The following is a 16403-nucleotide window of genomic DNA, read 5'->3' as shown; positions in this document are numbered from 1 at the left end:
TATAATATACAGTACAGGCCAAAAGTTTGGACACACCTTCTCATTCAATGCGTTTTCTTTATTTTCATGACTATTTACATTGTAGATTCTCACTGAAGGCATCAAAACTATGAATGAACACGTGGAGTTATGTACTTCACAAAAAAAGGTGAAATAACTGAAAACATGTTTTATATTCTAGTTTCTTCAAAATAGCCACCCTTTGCTCTGATTACTGCTTTGCACACTCTTGGCATTCTCTCGATGAGCTTCAAGAGGTAGTCACCTGAAATGGTTTCCACTTCACAGGTGTGCCTTATCAGGGTTAATTAGTGGAATTTCTTGCTTTATCAATGGGGTTGGGACCATCAGTTGTGTTGTGCAGAAGTCAGGTTAATACACAGCTGACAGCCCTATTGGACAACTGTTAAAATTCATATTATGGCAGTTATTCAGTTATTTCACCTTTTTTTGTTAAGTACATAACTCCACATGTGTTCATTCATAGTTTTGATGCCTTCAGTGAGAATCTACAATGTAAATAGTCATGAAAATAAAGAAAACGCACTGAATGAGAAGGTGTGTCCAAACTTTTGGCCTGTACTGTACATTGTACAAGATTTTGCCTGATAGATGATAAATTATGGTTTTATGTGTTTTTCCAGATTCTAGATTATGATTTAAAATGTATGCCTGTTTTTATCATTTATCTACAGACAGTAGTCAAACTTCTAACAGGACAAACATGTTAGTTCATTTATTAGAAGACTTTGCTTTGATATCACGTTCCAGTCATGTTTTTGTTTGTTTGTCTTTAGTGGGACTACTTTTTTATTTAAATATGGATCACTGGTTGGGCGTTTGTCCATCATTTTTTTTACTTGTTATCTTACACCCCTCCCCTTCCCTTCCCTTCTTGCTCTCTGCCAAGCAGGCAGTCGATTTGGACCAATGGGTATGTCTGTTAATAATGTCTGTTTTCCTGTAATGTGTGTCCCAACCAACCTGGCAACTGTCCTTGTTCCTGTCCTGTTGCCCACTGGGTGTCCTATTAAATGAAATAGTGCTGTATCATTCACACGTCTTGATTCATATCTGTTTAGCCCTCACACGAGGTGGTGATCGCTCTATACAACTGTCATTAAACTCTGGCTACAGTAACTGATGGGGTCCAAGCAAATAAGTCCATTATCTTTAGATTAATTTTAGATAATCTAAGCTGCTTTCATTTGACAAAAAAAGGCTGAATCTGCAGTTAAAAGCCAGTGTGTTATGCACTTATGGCCTTTTTTTCTACTAAGCATTTAGCCTATGTGTATGATTGAATTATCTATTCTTAAATAGAAAGCCAAGGTGTCACAATGTATCATTCATTTGCATTTCATGCAAAAAATATCACCAGCACATGTATCCTCATTGTTGTATGATAAATATCATGGTACTTCAGCTTGTTTGATGATCCTTTTGTGTCAGCACATTGTTCTTTGTTTCCTCATTCCCTTTTTATACAGAAAATGTTTTCACACTGCTGCAAAAAATGGTAATTAGACAAGCCTTATCTATCTGGCCTCACTTGAAATACATAGAAATCCATGCAACATTTAAAGGTTTAATGGCTTAAACTCTGTTGTTTGGTGTTGTGTTTTTCTTTTCTAAAGGATAACTTGCCAAACATGGGTAATATCACGTCATTCTGATATATATGCAATCATCTAGAAATCTAAGTTTGATGCAAGTCCCTCTAAATCAGGACTATAATTTAATGCAAAGTTTCTAAGTCAAAATATGGTGAAAGTGGGTACACCAGTGTATAGTATTTAACTGATGAAATGTAATAATTCAGTAATCAAAGATGGATTTTCACACTCCCCAGATCGAGAAGGCATTGTGCCGATAAACTCAGGTACCAACCCACTCAGCATTCAGTTCTCAACTATTCCCAAGTATTTCTTTTATGTTTGTGTATTTTTGGCCATACTCTTGCTAAGTTTTATACCTGTTTAGAAGACAAAATGTAAGCACCTCATTGTTAAAATCAAGGTGAAATAACAAATGTATTGTTAAGATTTAACTACAGCTCCTGTGACTCTTCACCAGCTAGTCCGTAAAACAGTAGAGATGGATTTACTGTAGCTGACATGGACAGAAAACCTCATATTTCGTCTTTCTAAAAAAAATAGGCGAAAGAAACCTTGTTTGGCTGAGGCTTATGTAACTTAATCTTGCTTTAAGAGAGGCTCTCTTTTTGCAGCATTTTATTAGTTGCATTATAGCTCGTAGTTTAGTCCGTTCCTGGCCTCATTGGAGTTGAAAGATGTGGATGAGCCAGGCTTTTCTAATGGCGAGCAGGAGGATAAGAATAGCATGGCATGCAGCCCAGTGGAGAGGCCCACCCACCACTGTCAGGGGTAGATGGGGAAACCAGACACCACCAGACCTCTGGGCAGACCAATCTCCCTCCTAATACACACACACACACACACACACACACACACACACACAACCACCACCAACACCTGTCCTAACCAAGCCTAGTGTTAATGCAGACCAGGGTTAATGGTATAAAGCTCCCACTTGACACACCTGCCCCAGACTCATCCAAGTAGATTATGGGTGCTTAACCCTACAAAAAGGCTAAGCATTATCTTCCTGTCTGTTAGACTAAATGGTTTAATTTGGCTGATCCATGTGTAACTGTTGCAGTATTTGTGTTTTCTTGTTGCATTCTTGCTGTATGCTGAGAAAAGGTAGGATGGATTAATGTTATGTTTGCCTTTTGTGTGAGGTAATAATCTGTGGTGACTGGATTCAAAGGTGTACGTTTTTTTTTTGTTTGGTGTTTTTTTTTTGCTTTGTCAGTCACATCATTGTGATACCTTCTCTAAGAGCTATGATTTATAGTGTAGCAATGTCCCAGTTTCAGCAGTATCTCTACACTGCTTTCTTATTGATGTGGTTCTTGTTATTATGTTGTATTTGCATAAGAATGGACCCCAACACGTTCTGTACAGTATTTGTTTAGGTAAAAAGTCATTGCTCAGTGATGTGGAGCTGTTTATTAATATTGTTTAATAACTATTATTTACAAATGACTCACATCAGTATCCTTTTCAGGGATTTTTTTCCTTAAGAGTACAATAATAAACCCTCGACATGCACTCAAGTTTTAAATTGCCACCATTGTTTACATTCACTTTGCACAGCCATCTTATCCATACCAATCTAATCTTTCCTATTTATCCATCTCTAAAATAAAATGAGAGTAGATCTCCGAAGGATCAACATGGAGTAAACAGTCTAATCTTACACATCATATGCAATATATACAGTAAGATTAATGTACAAAATTGTGAGCATACAGTGCTAATACAACATAGAATTATAAAGTACAGTCTAAACAACTTACAGTATGTCATTGCAAGCTGATGATATGTTGAGATTACAGCAACTCAGTCGCTGGAAAAGACGTTGGTATTGTATGTTTCTGCAAACCACTGGTATGTTACATTTGCACATTATTTTATACAGCAATGAGCCCCCAAATACACTCACATTTTGGGGCTAAAAAGCTACAGGAGACACAGTGATGAGCCCCTGAAACACACCCATGTTTGGGGCTAAAAACATCAGGAAAATCAGCTACAGGTCCCTAAAAACATCCTCCTTTAGGGGGTTAAAAAGCTGATGGAAACACAGCAATGACTCGCTAAAAAACAACTGGTTTTGTTGTTTGTCAGTCTCAAACAGTGGTCTGCAGCTTGTCAAGTGTCTTGCCCAGGTGACCCGCCACCCATTGTCCCCACCATTTCCCAATAACAGTCAGCTCATATATTAACGTCACATTAGAAACACTGATTGGATTCTATGGAACATGCAAATGTTGTGTATTTGTGGTTTACAGAAATGTACAATGCCAACATTTTCTTCCGGCAACGTGGCTGATCACATTCATTGACAGTTTGGCTCTAAATAATGTGTTCCTCTGACCTCTGGACTTTATAAAATATATATCCTTGTTTTCCTCCCTGTCTAATCAGTGTATTTGAAGTGTACAGTAGATGTTGACAGGCTGATCTCTTTATCTTCCTTCCCTCCAGTCGTCCCAAGGTGGAGGCCATCGTACCTTACTGTATGGTCATGCCATCCTTCTGAGACACTACCACTCATGCATGGTAAGACTGCATCCAAAGAAACTAATTGAACAAAGGCAGCTTTGATTTCAGTTTCCATGCTGTAGTATACAGCCATATTTTTATATGCATTTTTGGCAAAGTGGTGTTCATGTCCTGAATGAAAACTTTCTTCCCAGTACCTGAGCTGTTTGACTACATCTCGGTCACTCACAGACAAGCTGGCCTTTGACGTGGGCTTACAGGAAGATTCCACTGGTAAAAACTACTCTTGGAAATCCTTTTTCAAGATGTAACACAATGCTTTTTTTTTCTCAGCCTGCATTTAACTGATTACTGAAACTCATTATCCTCGAGCAGAATTGTTAAATTGCTTTTTATGAGTCTAATATGGTTTTAGAATTTTGCTGAGTTGGCCATCTGAAGCTACTGACATAAATTGAGTCAACAGTGCATATCTTCTATTGTGGCATATTCCTTTCACTGTAATTTGGCTGAGAAATAGAAGCATCGTTATGATAATGGGTGCTGTGAGGGAGTGGGAGTGTTGTAGGTGAACAGAGAGGGCTTTTGTTTCAATACACTTGAGTAAACATTCAGTTGTAATTCTCTGTGTCTCTGTGGGGAAACTAATGTCGCTGTCTGTTCTTCCTCTTCATGCAGGTGAGGCATGTTGGTGGACTATTCACCCAGCCTCCAAGCAAAGGTCAGAAGGTGAAAAGGTCAGGGTGGGTGATGACCTCATCCTTGTCAGTGTGTCCTCTGAGAGATACCTGGTAAGACTCCTGATAAATTTGTCCACCTCACTGTTGCACAATGGAAGATAGCTTAGACATGTGTAAGCTGTGCTAAACTCAGTCTTTTCCCGCCTATTCTTGTCCACTGTCCTCAGCACTTGTCCTATGCCAGTGGGGATTTGATGGTGGATGCCTCCTTCATGCAGACTCTGTGGAACATGAATCCAATTAGTTCGGGATGTGAACTAGCTGAGGGTACAAACGTGCTTTACACATCGTGCTCCACTGCCACCAATGCTATGCAGCCCACGCAATTCATAAACACACTTGTACACATTTATTTATATTGGTGATCTACCAGTTTTATATGTCTGTATTTTTAAATGTCAGCTGTAAGCATGCAGAATATTTGGAGGATGATATTGTGATATTGTGTGTAATCAGAAATGACAACTTTCTGCACTTATTGTGGTGTGTATTCCTCCTCTCAGGATTTCTGACAGGCGGTCACGTTCTCAGGCTGTTCCACGGCCACATGGACGAGTGTCTGGCCATCGCTACACCAGAGGAAGGAGAAGAAAAGCGCAGGTAAGAGGAAGAGGACACAGTATTTCCGAGCAGAAAAATATCCTGTTATTTGATACTGTTTGATTGTATGTGTCTGTGCCCTGACTCCGCTGCAGGATGGCTCACTATGAAGGCGGTGCTGTGTGCAGTCAGGCTCGATCCCTGTGGAGGTTGGAGCCTCTCAGAATCAGGTGATTGTCCCCTCGAGGCATCCTTTACACAATAAGCAATATTTTTTGTGATAAATTGATAAATCTAAGGTGTGGAGTATTTTCCTGCCCTATATTATTACTAAAACTGAGCAATCTGCTTGAGTATAAGAATTATTGGCATAACTTCTTACTTTAATGGTTGTGCAAAGTTTTTTTCCTTAAGCATTTTTCCTTTATTTAATTAGCAGTTTAAAAATGTGTTAAAAAGAGACAAGAGGATAAATGTCCTTAACCATAAATGAACTGATTAAATGGATGTTATGATCATCAAAATCTTAACCCAACATGATGTCAAAGTAAATCGCTGGGTTTTCCGGACCATTATAAGATTTAGACGCAGGCCTAAGTGTTTTTTTTTTTTGTTTTTTTTTTCTTTTTCTACAGCACCTAAGCCAAATGAACAGGAAGAAACTATGCCAGGACATGTTTTGCTGTCATTTTTGATAGAATTAAAAGTTCATTGCTATTTGAGAGGGTGTACTTGCATTATTATGCTAATATAATATCATTAAATCAGTGGCATAAAATACTGTTTATCACAATTTTTTCTGGGACAATATATCATCCAACAAAAGTAGTTATTATGACAAGCCTACATATAAACCTCTAGACCACAAGGACAATTTTTTTTATCAACAGCTGGTTTTTTAATATAATGTTTTTTTTCTCACTTTCTTCCCGTAGTTGGAGTGGTAGCCATATGAAGTGGGGGCAGTCTTTCCGTATTCGCCACATTACCACAGGCCGGTACCTGTGTATGGATGAGGAGAAAGGTCTGTTGGTGGTTGACCCAGAGAGGGCCAACACCAAACTATCCGCTTTCTGCTTCCGTGTTTCAAAGGTCAGAATTAACATTTTGGTTTCTGTCTGTCTGTTATAATGCTGACTTCTTCACTTATTGACCTCTTTATGATTTCCCTCCACCCCTTCTTTCCACCTGATTTCCTTGAGCAGGAGAAGGTGGATGTGGCTCAGAAGCGTGATGTTGAAGGGATGGGCATTCCAGAGATAAAGTATGGAGAGTCCATGTGCTTCGTCCAGCACGTGTCCACAGGCCTGTGGCTCACATATGCCGCCCTTGATGCCAAAGCTGCTCGTTTGGGAATGATGAAGAGAAAGGTTTGCATAATTCTGATGGTGGAGATAAGCAAGAGTTGTGTTTATATCTTTGGGGTTCGTAAGAGAAAGCTGGTTTCTTAAACTTCCCCAGTATCTTAAGGACAAGATAAACATACTCGCATAGCTGTTACATGACACAGGCACCGAAGATGGACCTTGTTAGAGAAGGATGGAGAGAACTGGAGCATACTATCTCTAACATAATTATGCTGTCCATGTCCCCAGGTCATTCTGCACCAGGAGGGTCATATGGACGATGCTCTAACTGTGTCCCGCTCCCAAACTGAAGAGTCTCAGGCTGCTCGAATGATTTTCAGCACAATTGGCCTCTTCAGGCAGTTCAACAAGTGAGTATATACATTTTCAAATGTGGGAGGACAAAATTTCTCATAATGACAGAATGCAACAGTCTTCATAAAAATTACCTGATATCTTCATTATGCTCATCTGTTTACGGTCCACATTGTAATGTGACCATATCTTGATCTGAAACATGCAAACTATGGAGAAGGATAAAAAAATGTTTTTACAGTTGTTGCTGATTTGTTCGTGGTCTTTCAGGGGTTTGGACTCTCTGAGTGGAAAGAACAAGTCACCAGGGTCCGTGTCGCTCCCTTTGGAGGGGGTCATCCTCTCTCTTCAGGATCTCATCTTCTACTTTCGTCCTCCCGAGGAGGAACTGGAGCACGAGGAGAAGCAGACCAAACTTCGCTCTCTCCGCAACCGGCAGAACCTCTTCCAAGAGGAGGTAATCTGCATGCTGCCTGGAAAGCATCACACGCCCTCACACTTCCCATATCGATTGATTTTTACAGTCTGGTCCTATAACTTAATTACATTCACTATGCAAAGAGGGAACTTGATTTCTATGCCCTCATGCAGTTTTGTTAAGTCATTTATTTATTTATTTTTCTTAACTTTTACATCGCATACACTTATACTTGTTTTTATCACTTGTGAAGACAATGTGTTGACTTATACCATAGCATACAGCTCGGGTACCCTAACCTACATACCTAAACCCAACCCTTACCAAAACCTTAACTTGTAACTTGAACCAAATCCCAAGTCTTAAAAAAATGGACAAGCACACACACACGTTTTATCGCTGTATTTGTGAGGACCTTACTTGAGTTAGTGCCAAGTGTATAATACTACCCTGAACCACCCCAACTTTTGATTTACCTCAGACTGCAGTCGCACCAAATCCAGTGTTGCGGCAAGAATGCCACTCCTCTTATTCATGTGAAAAGTTGAAACAGATTTGTAGAAACACAACCTAATGTCACACTGTGGTGGCCAATTGTGACTGTCAGTCAGACCGGAAAGATGTCCACAATCCACAGAAACAAGTAATACAGTCTCTTTTTATCATCAGATATTATATTGAACAAAATAAATTAAGTTTTGTGTGAACATCTTGTGTGTACTGTGCTTAAAAGGAGAGTACTGACTTTATTTTTGTGTGCATACGTGTGTCTTTTTTGTGGTAATAAAGATAATAAAGTTTAAAGTAAAGTTAAAATAAAAATAAAGTTTCCACCCTCCACTCCCCCACAAGTGGGCCATTTAAGTGACATTCCCACACCACTGCACAACCCTGCAGCTAATCAGCCTTAGAATTCCCTAATTCTAGCCTTAACCCAAAGGCACAAAGCTGCCACCAACAGCAACAAAATACATATTAAAAAGTAATCAGAATGATGTGTGCATAACCTTTCTGCCCCCCCTTGTGTTTCTGTTTTCTTTCTCTCTCAGGGAATGATCACCATCGTGCTGGAGTGCATCGACCGCCTGAACGTGTACAACACTGCTGCTCACTTTTCTGAATTCGCCGGGGAGGAAGCCGCAGAGTCCTGGAAGGAGATTGTCAACCTTCTTTATGAGCTGCTGGGTAAAATTACCACCATAAACTTAAAGTACAAATGAAATGCTACCTGTACTGAATAAAGTAACATCATTTCATTTGTGTCTCCACTGAACAGCTTCTCTAATTCGAGGCAACCGCTCTAATTGTGCATTGTTCTGTGACAACCTCGACTGGCTGGTCAGCAAGCTGGACCGTCTGGAGGCCTCTTCAGGTATCACATGTACCTCACTTCGAATTGACTAATTGCTTCTAAGGTTTGGCTGGACTGATTGTACTTATTAGACACAGCTTAAACTTTTAAATATTTGAGACTCATGAGATCCTTAGGCACAAATCTCTGTGTAGATCTGAGTAGTTAATTTTGTGTTCTTTGATAGCCGTGTTGTGTGTAGTTGGTTTTTAAGCCATTTTACTTCTTTTGAACCATGTTCTTATTAATGATGTCTTAAAGTATTAGCCTCTTGCATTACTTTCTCCTATTGATGCATTGCCTGTTACTGCTGTTAAAAATTGCCAAGAGCTGATCATATTCTTCCTCTCTATACATTTAGGTATTCTTGAGGTGCTGTACTGTGTGCTAATTGAAAGCCCTGAGGTTCTGAACATCATCCAGGAGAACCACATTAAATCCATCATCTCTCTTCTGGACAAGCATGGAAGGAACCACAAGGTTTGTCTTTTTTTACTGCCAGAAGCAGGGTAGGAAAGTAACATCAGCCAGCAGCCAATCAATTGGTGCCAGCTGGCAGGGTAGGCTACTTAACCAGACACTTTTGCAGGTGGTGATTTGGAAAGTTATAGCATCCTAAAAGTGTGTTTGGCTCATTAAAAAAACACTTATTGGTTATAGAATTCCTTTAACAGTTGTCACCAGTGGATGACAGTGTGAACTGTCTGCTCTGCTCTGCCACATTTAAACACAGAACTGATTGTAATGTCTGTCTTGGTCCTGTCTTTAGGTCCTGGATGTCTTGCGCTCTCTTTGTGTGTGTAATGGTGTAGCTGTGAGGTCCAACCAAAACCTCATCACTGAAAATCTCCTCCCGGGTCGTGACCTCTTGCTGCAGACCAACATTGTAAACTATGCCACAAGGTACTTGAACTGCTGTTAATCTGTTCTATAAATTAAAGGGTCTTTTCTGTTTCTAACTCATATTTTTCTTGTTAAAGTCAACAACCACTCTGTCAAGTGCTGTCTGTTAAAGCTAATGTTTTCTTTCTATTCTGTGCTCAGTGTCAGACCTAACATCTTCCTGGGCACATGTGAGGGCTCCACGCAGTATAAGAAATGGTACTTTGAGATGATGGTAGATTACGTGGAACCCTTCGTGACGGCGCAGGCCAGCCACCTGCGTGTGGGCTGGGCTATGACTGAGGGCTACAGCCCCTACCCTGGAGGAGGAGAAGGCTGGGGAGGCAACGGTGTGGGAGATGACCTGTACTCCTATGGCTATGATGGACTGCATCTATGGTCAGGTAAGATGATTCCCCTAACTTATTTACTACACCATTTTCCACATTGCTATATGTCATATTATATGACTTCCTCACTCTCTGCTCTGCCGTTCAGGTACTGTACCTCGCCAGGTGGCTTCGCCCAGCGCGCACACCCTGGCTGCAGATGATGTCGTCAGCTGCTGTCTGGATCTGAGCGTGCCCAGTATCTCCTTCCGTATCAACGGCCACCCAGTTCAGGGCATGTTTGAAAACTTCAATGTGGATGGCCTCTTCTTCCCTGTCATCAGCTTCTCTGCAGGCGTCAAGTAAGTAGAAACAAAAAAGAAAGTTGAGTTTCAGTTTATTTTGTCATTTTGTGTTGAGTTAATTACAAATTTCATTGATTTGCAGGTTAATGTCTTCATTTGCCCAGTACAACAGTAAATTAATGTAGCAAATGTTAATGCAGTGCAATTATGCAGGCACAGAGGTAGATTTGGTTTCTTAGTAGGTTAAAGTTGTGTGATTTTATACATCAGTGATGCAGGAATATACATACAGAATTTCAAAATCATAAACAAAAATGCTAAAAACCTGGCAGAATATTTAAAGGTACACTAAGTACCATTCTCGGTTACTGACTGTGAACAGGCTCGCTAGCAAAAGCAAAAGTAAAAGCCAACCCCACATTCACTGTCAACTGGCATTTTGCCTCGCTATATTATCATTTTTTTGGCACTGTCTTTCTTAGATGCCTGCTGCTTACTGCCTACTACCTTTTTGTAAAGTCCCAACCTCACCTGAGCGCTGTCGGGGTACACCCCCATAAATGTTCTGACACAGAAAATAGGAAGAAAATAAGAAAATAAAGGCAGAGGGCATAGCCTCTGAAGAAAAATACACTGCCACACATTTATAGTGGGTCATAAGTGATGATTGTTTTTTTTAGGAAAAGTCCTGCATATATCTTTAAAACCAAAGCTTCAATCAGTCCTGCATTTTACATGCATTTTCATTCTTTTAGTTTTGATTTTATAAATATGTCTAAATCCTTGAAATGATCTTTCAAATAATCCCTCTGAAGCCTACAGTGTCTTGTCCCCCAGAAGAGATTTTACAGCTGCTGTGTGTAATGATCCCTCACAGTGCTGAGACAGTACTAATGGCAAATCGATGTTTTCTTTATTATGAGTCTTATAAAGATCAAGGCACTGTTGCCACAAAGGATTTAAGTAGTACATAAAGATCTCTCTGTCAAATAGAAAAAGATTTGACTGCTTGACTCTGTTTCTGTCACATCAGGGCTCGGTTCCTCCTTGGTGGTCGTCATGGAGACTTCAAGTTCATGCCCCCGCCTGGCTACGCCCCGTGCTATGAGGCTCTGCTGCCTAGAGAGAGGATGCGTATTGAACCCATCAAGGAGTACAAGCACGACTTCCAAGGCGTGCGCAACCTGCTGGGTCCCACTCTGTCCCTCACCCACACCTCGTTCACCCCCTGCCCTGTGGACACTGTTCAGGTAAAAGCCTCAAAACCTAAAATCACACTCTGATGATGTCATTAGAGTGTCTGCTATATTAGTTTCTTTGTGTTTGCTTGCTTTCCTTTGCTGTATAGATTGTGTTACCACCCCACTTGGAGCGTATCCGAGAGAAGCTGGCAGAGAATATTCACGAGCTCTGGGCTGTCACCCGTATCGAGCAGGGCTGGACCTTTGGGAGTGTGAGTATGGAGTCAGCACTGCAATACAGATGCAACAGTATTGATTTGACAGCCTCTGATTTAGATGATTTGGAGCTCTTGAGTAATGTGATAGTAATATTTCAAAAACATAATGTATTATTTTTACAACAAATATCAGGCTGTAGTTCATTGTTTAGTATAGGAGCCCAGTATGTGACTTTTCATTTTTTAATAAAAGGATTTGTGTCATCACCTTCAAGGGAACTTTGGTATTTTTCAACCTTGACCCTATTTTCCTATGTTTTTGTGTAACAATTTTTGAAGTTGGTCCAGTATTGAGAGACATTGCTGCAATGTAATCCCTACGTGCAATTGTTCACCATCAATTTATGTCCACTGAAAGTGCTTGTTTTTTTCATATATATTGTTATTTTAAGTGTGTGACAATATTATGGAGAGGACCCTACAGAGAAATTAAACATTTTTCTTTGCCCTTCACTGATCTGGTCTGTTCGTTATTCTGTCTAACCAAGTCTTGCTCAAGGAGTAGTCTTGTTCTGAAATCTCAGGAGAGGTGACTTGTTGCAGAAAGGCAATGGTGGAAATGTTAGTGAGAGCTGGAGAGAAACGTGCCAGAAGAGTTTGTTGTGTTGGAATACGAAAAGTGCAGCTTAGTGTTGTATAAAGATTTTCAGCGTTGTGGCTGAAAGTTTAGCAAATTTCGTCAATGTGGAAAAGTCTGCAAGATTTTAGAACAAGATTGCACCTTGAATGAGACTTGCAGAGATGATGCTAAAATACAGAGATGTAGGGAAGGCTAAACACACCTAAACTTACCCCCTTCTCAGGCTGAAATTAATTAAAAGATGGGTTCTGTTGAGGCATTATTGTTGTTATTATCTATTTTTTTGACTGGTGAGTAACCCACTATTATCTTCCTCCACAGTTCAGGGATGACAACAAGAAACTCCATCCTTGTCTGGTGGACTTCCAGAGTCTCCCTGAACCAGAGAGGAACTACAACCTGCAGATGTCTGCGGAAACTCTGAAGTGAGTTTGTAATTGAGGTTTCAGTTTGAGAGATGTGAGGGTAAGAGGAGGAATTGTATGTCCTTGGATACAATGGTTGATGGTTGTGTAATCTCACAGGACTCTCCTGGCGCTGGGTTGCCATGTTGGTATGGGTGACGAGAAGGCAGAGGAGAACCTCAAGAAGATTAAGCTGCCCAAGACGTATGTCGACAAAGAAATTTCTGGCTGCTTAAACTTTCTACATTATCTTTTATGCATATCTTAATATGAACCTTTGTCTGTCCTCTAGCTACGTGATGACCAATGGATACAAGCCTGCCCCCCTTGACCTCAGCCATGTCAAACTGACACCAAACCAGAACCAGCTTGTAGAAAAACTGGCAGAAAATGGGCATAATGTTTGGGCAAGGGATCGGGTACGACAAGGATGGACCTACAGTATTGTGCAGGTATCCTTTTTGAATCCTCAGTACATCCTTTATTTTATTTTGTTTAATAAGCTGTACAAAGAGTCACACTTTCTGTTTTATATTGAGTCGTATTGTGTTTTGCTTCTCAGGACATCTTGAATAAGCGAAACCCTCGTCTGGTACCTTACAACCTGCTGGATGAGAGAACTAAGAAAACGAACCGAGACAGTGTTAACAATGCTGTCCGCACCCTCATTGGCTATGGCTACAACATTGAGCCTCCAGATCAGGAGAGCAGTGAGTCAGATAACATCATACAAACGTGTTGATTGAATGCAGAATATCAACCAAGTTCAACATACTTAAACGTCTTTTCCCTCTTCCCCTGCAGCTAGCCATGGCCTTGAGAACACCCGCGGGGACAAAGTACGAATCTTTAGGGCAGAGAAGTCGTACGCCGTCACCCAAGGGAAGTGGTACTTTGAGTTTGAGGCTGTAACCACAGGGGAGATGAGAGTGGGCTGGGCACGTCCCAGTGTGCGCTCTGACACTGAACTGGGCGCAGATGAACTGGCCTACGTCTTTAACGGCAATAAGGTCAGTTTTCATCTTTGGTTCACTTCAGTTAAATCAGCATCAGTCCAATTTAATCAAGTGTGGACTGGGAAAATCAAGAGCTTGTCAATGTCAAAATAATGTAGGTAATAAAAATGCATGATTCTTTCCAAAAAGTTTTTGAAATGAAAAGATGACATATGGAGCCAGTCCAGTAAATCTGCTTTTTACTTTGTCCATCTAACTAACAAAAATATAGCATTTTGAAGACATTTAGGGATATGAAGTGAAAATAAACCAAACCTCAGTGATAACATGCCTCTATGTTTCATCAAAAAATACACTTAATACAGTTCATAAAAGTTTTCCGTACATAGACTGCCTGGATGGCCTTGTGTCAGAAAGGCAATACTTGATTTAGGTGAGGTAAAAAAAATCATAGTTTGGGTTAAAATAAATTAACTTCTTCCAGAAAAGCAAACATCTCCCATGCCCGACTCAACGTTGACTTTTTTCAAGTCCAAGTAGTCAGAGAATTTAAGTAGAGTGCACTAGAGGCTGACATTTATGTGTCTGTGTTTTTTGTGGAATTAAAAGTTAAGTTATTTATTGATGTAACCTTTTCCAGGCTCAAAGATGGCATATTGGGAATGAACCCTTCGGTCGCCAGTGGCAACCTGGTGATGTAGTTGGCTGTATGATTGACCTGACCGAGATGAACATCATGTTCACACTCAACGGAGAAATGTTGATCAGTGACTCAGGCTCGGAGATGGCTTTCAAAGACATTGAAATTGGGGAAGGTAAGAGTCATTTTACCTTGTGTGATCAGCATTAGTAGCAGTAACAAAAAGGAAGAATCTCTTGACATAAAACTTGTTTGACATAAATCATTAATTCATTGTTTGTATCAAATCTGAGCACAACTTTACAGCAGGCATTAAATAATTTTACCAATTACGTTCCTGTGTTTGTCCCCTCAGGTTTTATCCCAGTGTGTGCCCTGGGCCTGTCTCAGGTTGGAAGGATTAATCTTGGGCAGAATGTCAGCAGCCTGCGCTACTTTGCCATCTGTGGCCTGCAGGAAGGATTTGAGCCTTTTGCTATCAATATGAAGCGAGACATTACCATGTGGTTCAGTAAAAGTTTGCCCCAGTTTGTGCCTGTACCCACCGATCACAATCATATTGAGGTAATTACTCAGTGACACTTTCAATGTTAAGTGAATTCAGCGCTGTTAAACGAGATCATTTATTTATCATTAAACATGGTGTTTCATAGGTCTCTCGTGTGGATGGGACTGTGGACAGTGCCCCCTGTCTAAAGCTGACCCATAAGACCTTTGGATCGCAAAACGCCAACACCGATATGATGTTCCTCAGACTCAGCATGCCTGTCCAGTTCCATGAGACCTTCAAGATCCCAGCAGGCACAACCCCTCTTACTCGTGCCCTCACCATACCCGAAGAGGAAGTGGTGGTGGTGGAGCCCGACTCAGAGTTTGAAGTTCTGAAGAAGTCTGCTGGCCGCAAGGAACAAGAGGATGAGAAGAAGGAGCCGTCTGTGCCTAAGGAGATCTCTGTGGAAAATGAGAAGGACACAGCGTCAGAAAAAGGGAAGAAGAAAGGGTAAGGTTGTGTCTTTATAGAAAAGAACAAGCCTGCAGAGTATTAAAGGTGCAGAATATTATGTCTTAGCGTAAAACAAAACATTGGTCAGAAAAGGGCATCCCACATTTCAACATTCAGCAGTGAGTAAGATTGTCCAGCACAGCCTTAATACAAGTGTCAAAATGTATGTTACCTTCTGTGCACATTAGATTCTTCTTCAAAGCCAAGAAGGTTGCCATGACACCCCTTGCTCCTGCTCCTGCCCCCCCAACGGTGCCACGTTTGGTGGAGGACGTGGTCCCGGATGACAGAGATGACCCTGAGATCATCATGAATACCACCACTGTGAGCTCAAAATGATCCTCTACTAGTGCTGGATTTAAAACACATCTCAACATTATCCCTCCTGTTTGTGCAAAGTCAGGCTGGCATGATTTGCTGAGCCTGCTCATTGGGAGTTCACAGTATATTAGGTTCCATCATAGCACTTCAGTTATCATAGTATCTCTAGATATCCAATATAACTGCTCCTAGATATCTCGCTCAGATCTTGTCTTATTTTTCTTCTTTATTTTCAGTATTACTATTCTGTGAGGATCTTTGCTGGACAGGAGCCCTCTGGTGTGTGGATTGGCTGGGTCACTCCTGACTACCACCAGTTTGATCCAAGCTTTGACCTCTCCAAAGTGCGCAGTGTCACTGTTACTGTGGGAGATGACAAAGGCAACATACATGACAGGTTAGTCCATCCCACATTTTAATGGTATTTTATTAACAAGAGCAATGCCAGTACATGTACAGACTTTATATTTATTATTTATCAATGTTGGTTTAAAATGTAAGTAATGTGATTAAGGCTAGCTGTTATATTCACATGCGGATGGGAATAAGAACAAACAGCACTAACAAATTACAAATATAGCTGCAAGCGGCAACTCTGGGGTTCAAGCCTTTATAGACTTTCAAAACGTGAAAGCTGGGTAGGATCAAAACCTTTGACAGTTGCGACACCTGCATTAGGAGATGTCAAAAAATGTGTGTTTCATAAAAATCAAAATGGTG

General features: G+C 40.7%; 1 protein-coding gene across 2 annotated transcripts in view; it reads left to right on the top strand.

Moving 5' to 3' along the window:
* The window catches only part of ryr1b (ryanodine receptor 1b (skeletal)), a 106441-nt gene that overhangs the window by 26123 nt on the left and 63915 nt on the right, over positions 1-16403 (top strand). For both annotated transcript variants that reach the window (XM_078166919.1, XM_033630812.2), the window contains 28 exons: positions 4077-4151; positions 4289-4367; positions 4773-4885; positions 5002-5101; positions 5338-5434; positions 5530-5604; positions 6310-6466; positions 6580-6744; positions 6970-7091; positions 7306-7492; positions 8503-8638; positions 8730-8825; positions 9166-9284; positions 9574-9707; positions 9849-10090; positions 10185-10377; positions 11354-11570; positions 11669-11773; positions 12681-12784; positions 12884-12967; positions 13056-13215; positions 13326-13473; positions 13568-13773; positions 14360-14534; positions 14715-14923; positions 15013-15359; positions 15551-15686; positions 15920-16080. In XM_078166919.1, coding sequence (XP_078023045.1) covers positions 4077-4151; positions 4289-4367; positions 4773-4885; positions 5002-5101; positions 5338-5434; positions 5530-5604; positions 6310-6466; positions 6580-6744; positions 6970-7091; positions 7306-7492; positions 8503-8638; positions 8730-8825; positions 9166-9284; positions 9574-9707; positions 9849-10090; positions 10185-10377; positions 11354-11570; positions 11669-11773; positions 12681-12784; positions 12884-12967; positions 13056-13215; positions 13326-13473; positions 13568-13773; positions 14360-14534; positions 14715-14923; positions 15013-15359; positions 15551-15686; positions 15920-16080 — 4142 coding nt within the window. The remainder of the gene's footprint in view (positions 1-4076; positions 4152-4288; positions 4368-4772; positions 4886-5001; positions 5102-5337; positions 5435-5529; positions 5605-6309; positions 6467-6579; positions 6745-6969; positions 7092-7305; positions 7493-8502; positions 8639-8729; positions 8826-9165; positions 9285-9573; positions 9708-9848; positions 10091-10184; positions 10378-11353; positions 11571-11668; positions 11774-12680; positions 12785-12883; positions 12968-13055; positions 13216-13325; positions 13474-13567; positions 13774-14359; positions 14535-14714; positions 14924-15012; positions 15360-15550; positions 15687-15919; positions 16081-16403) is intronic.

The sequence above is a fragment of the Epinephelus lanceolatus genome, chromosome 4, assembly GCF_041903045.1.
Source record: "Epinephelus lanceolatus isolate andai-2023 chromosome 4, ASM4190304v1, whole genome shotgun sequence".
NCBI lineage: Eukaryota > Metazoa > Chordata > Actinopteri > Perciformes > Serranidae > Epinephelus > Epinephelus lanceolatus.
Note: the sequence above shows the minus strand (reverse complement) of the source record. Positions and strands in the feature narration are given on the sequence as shown.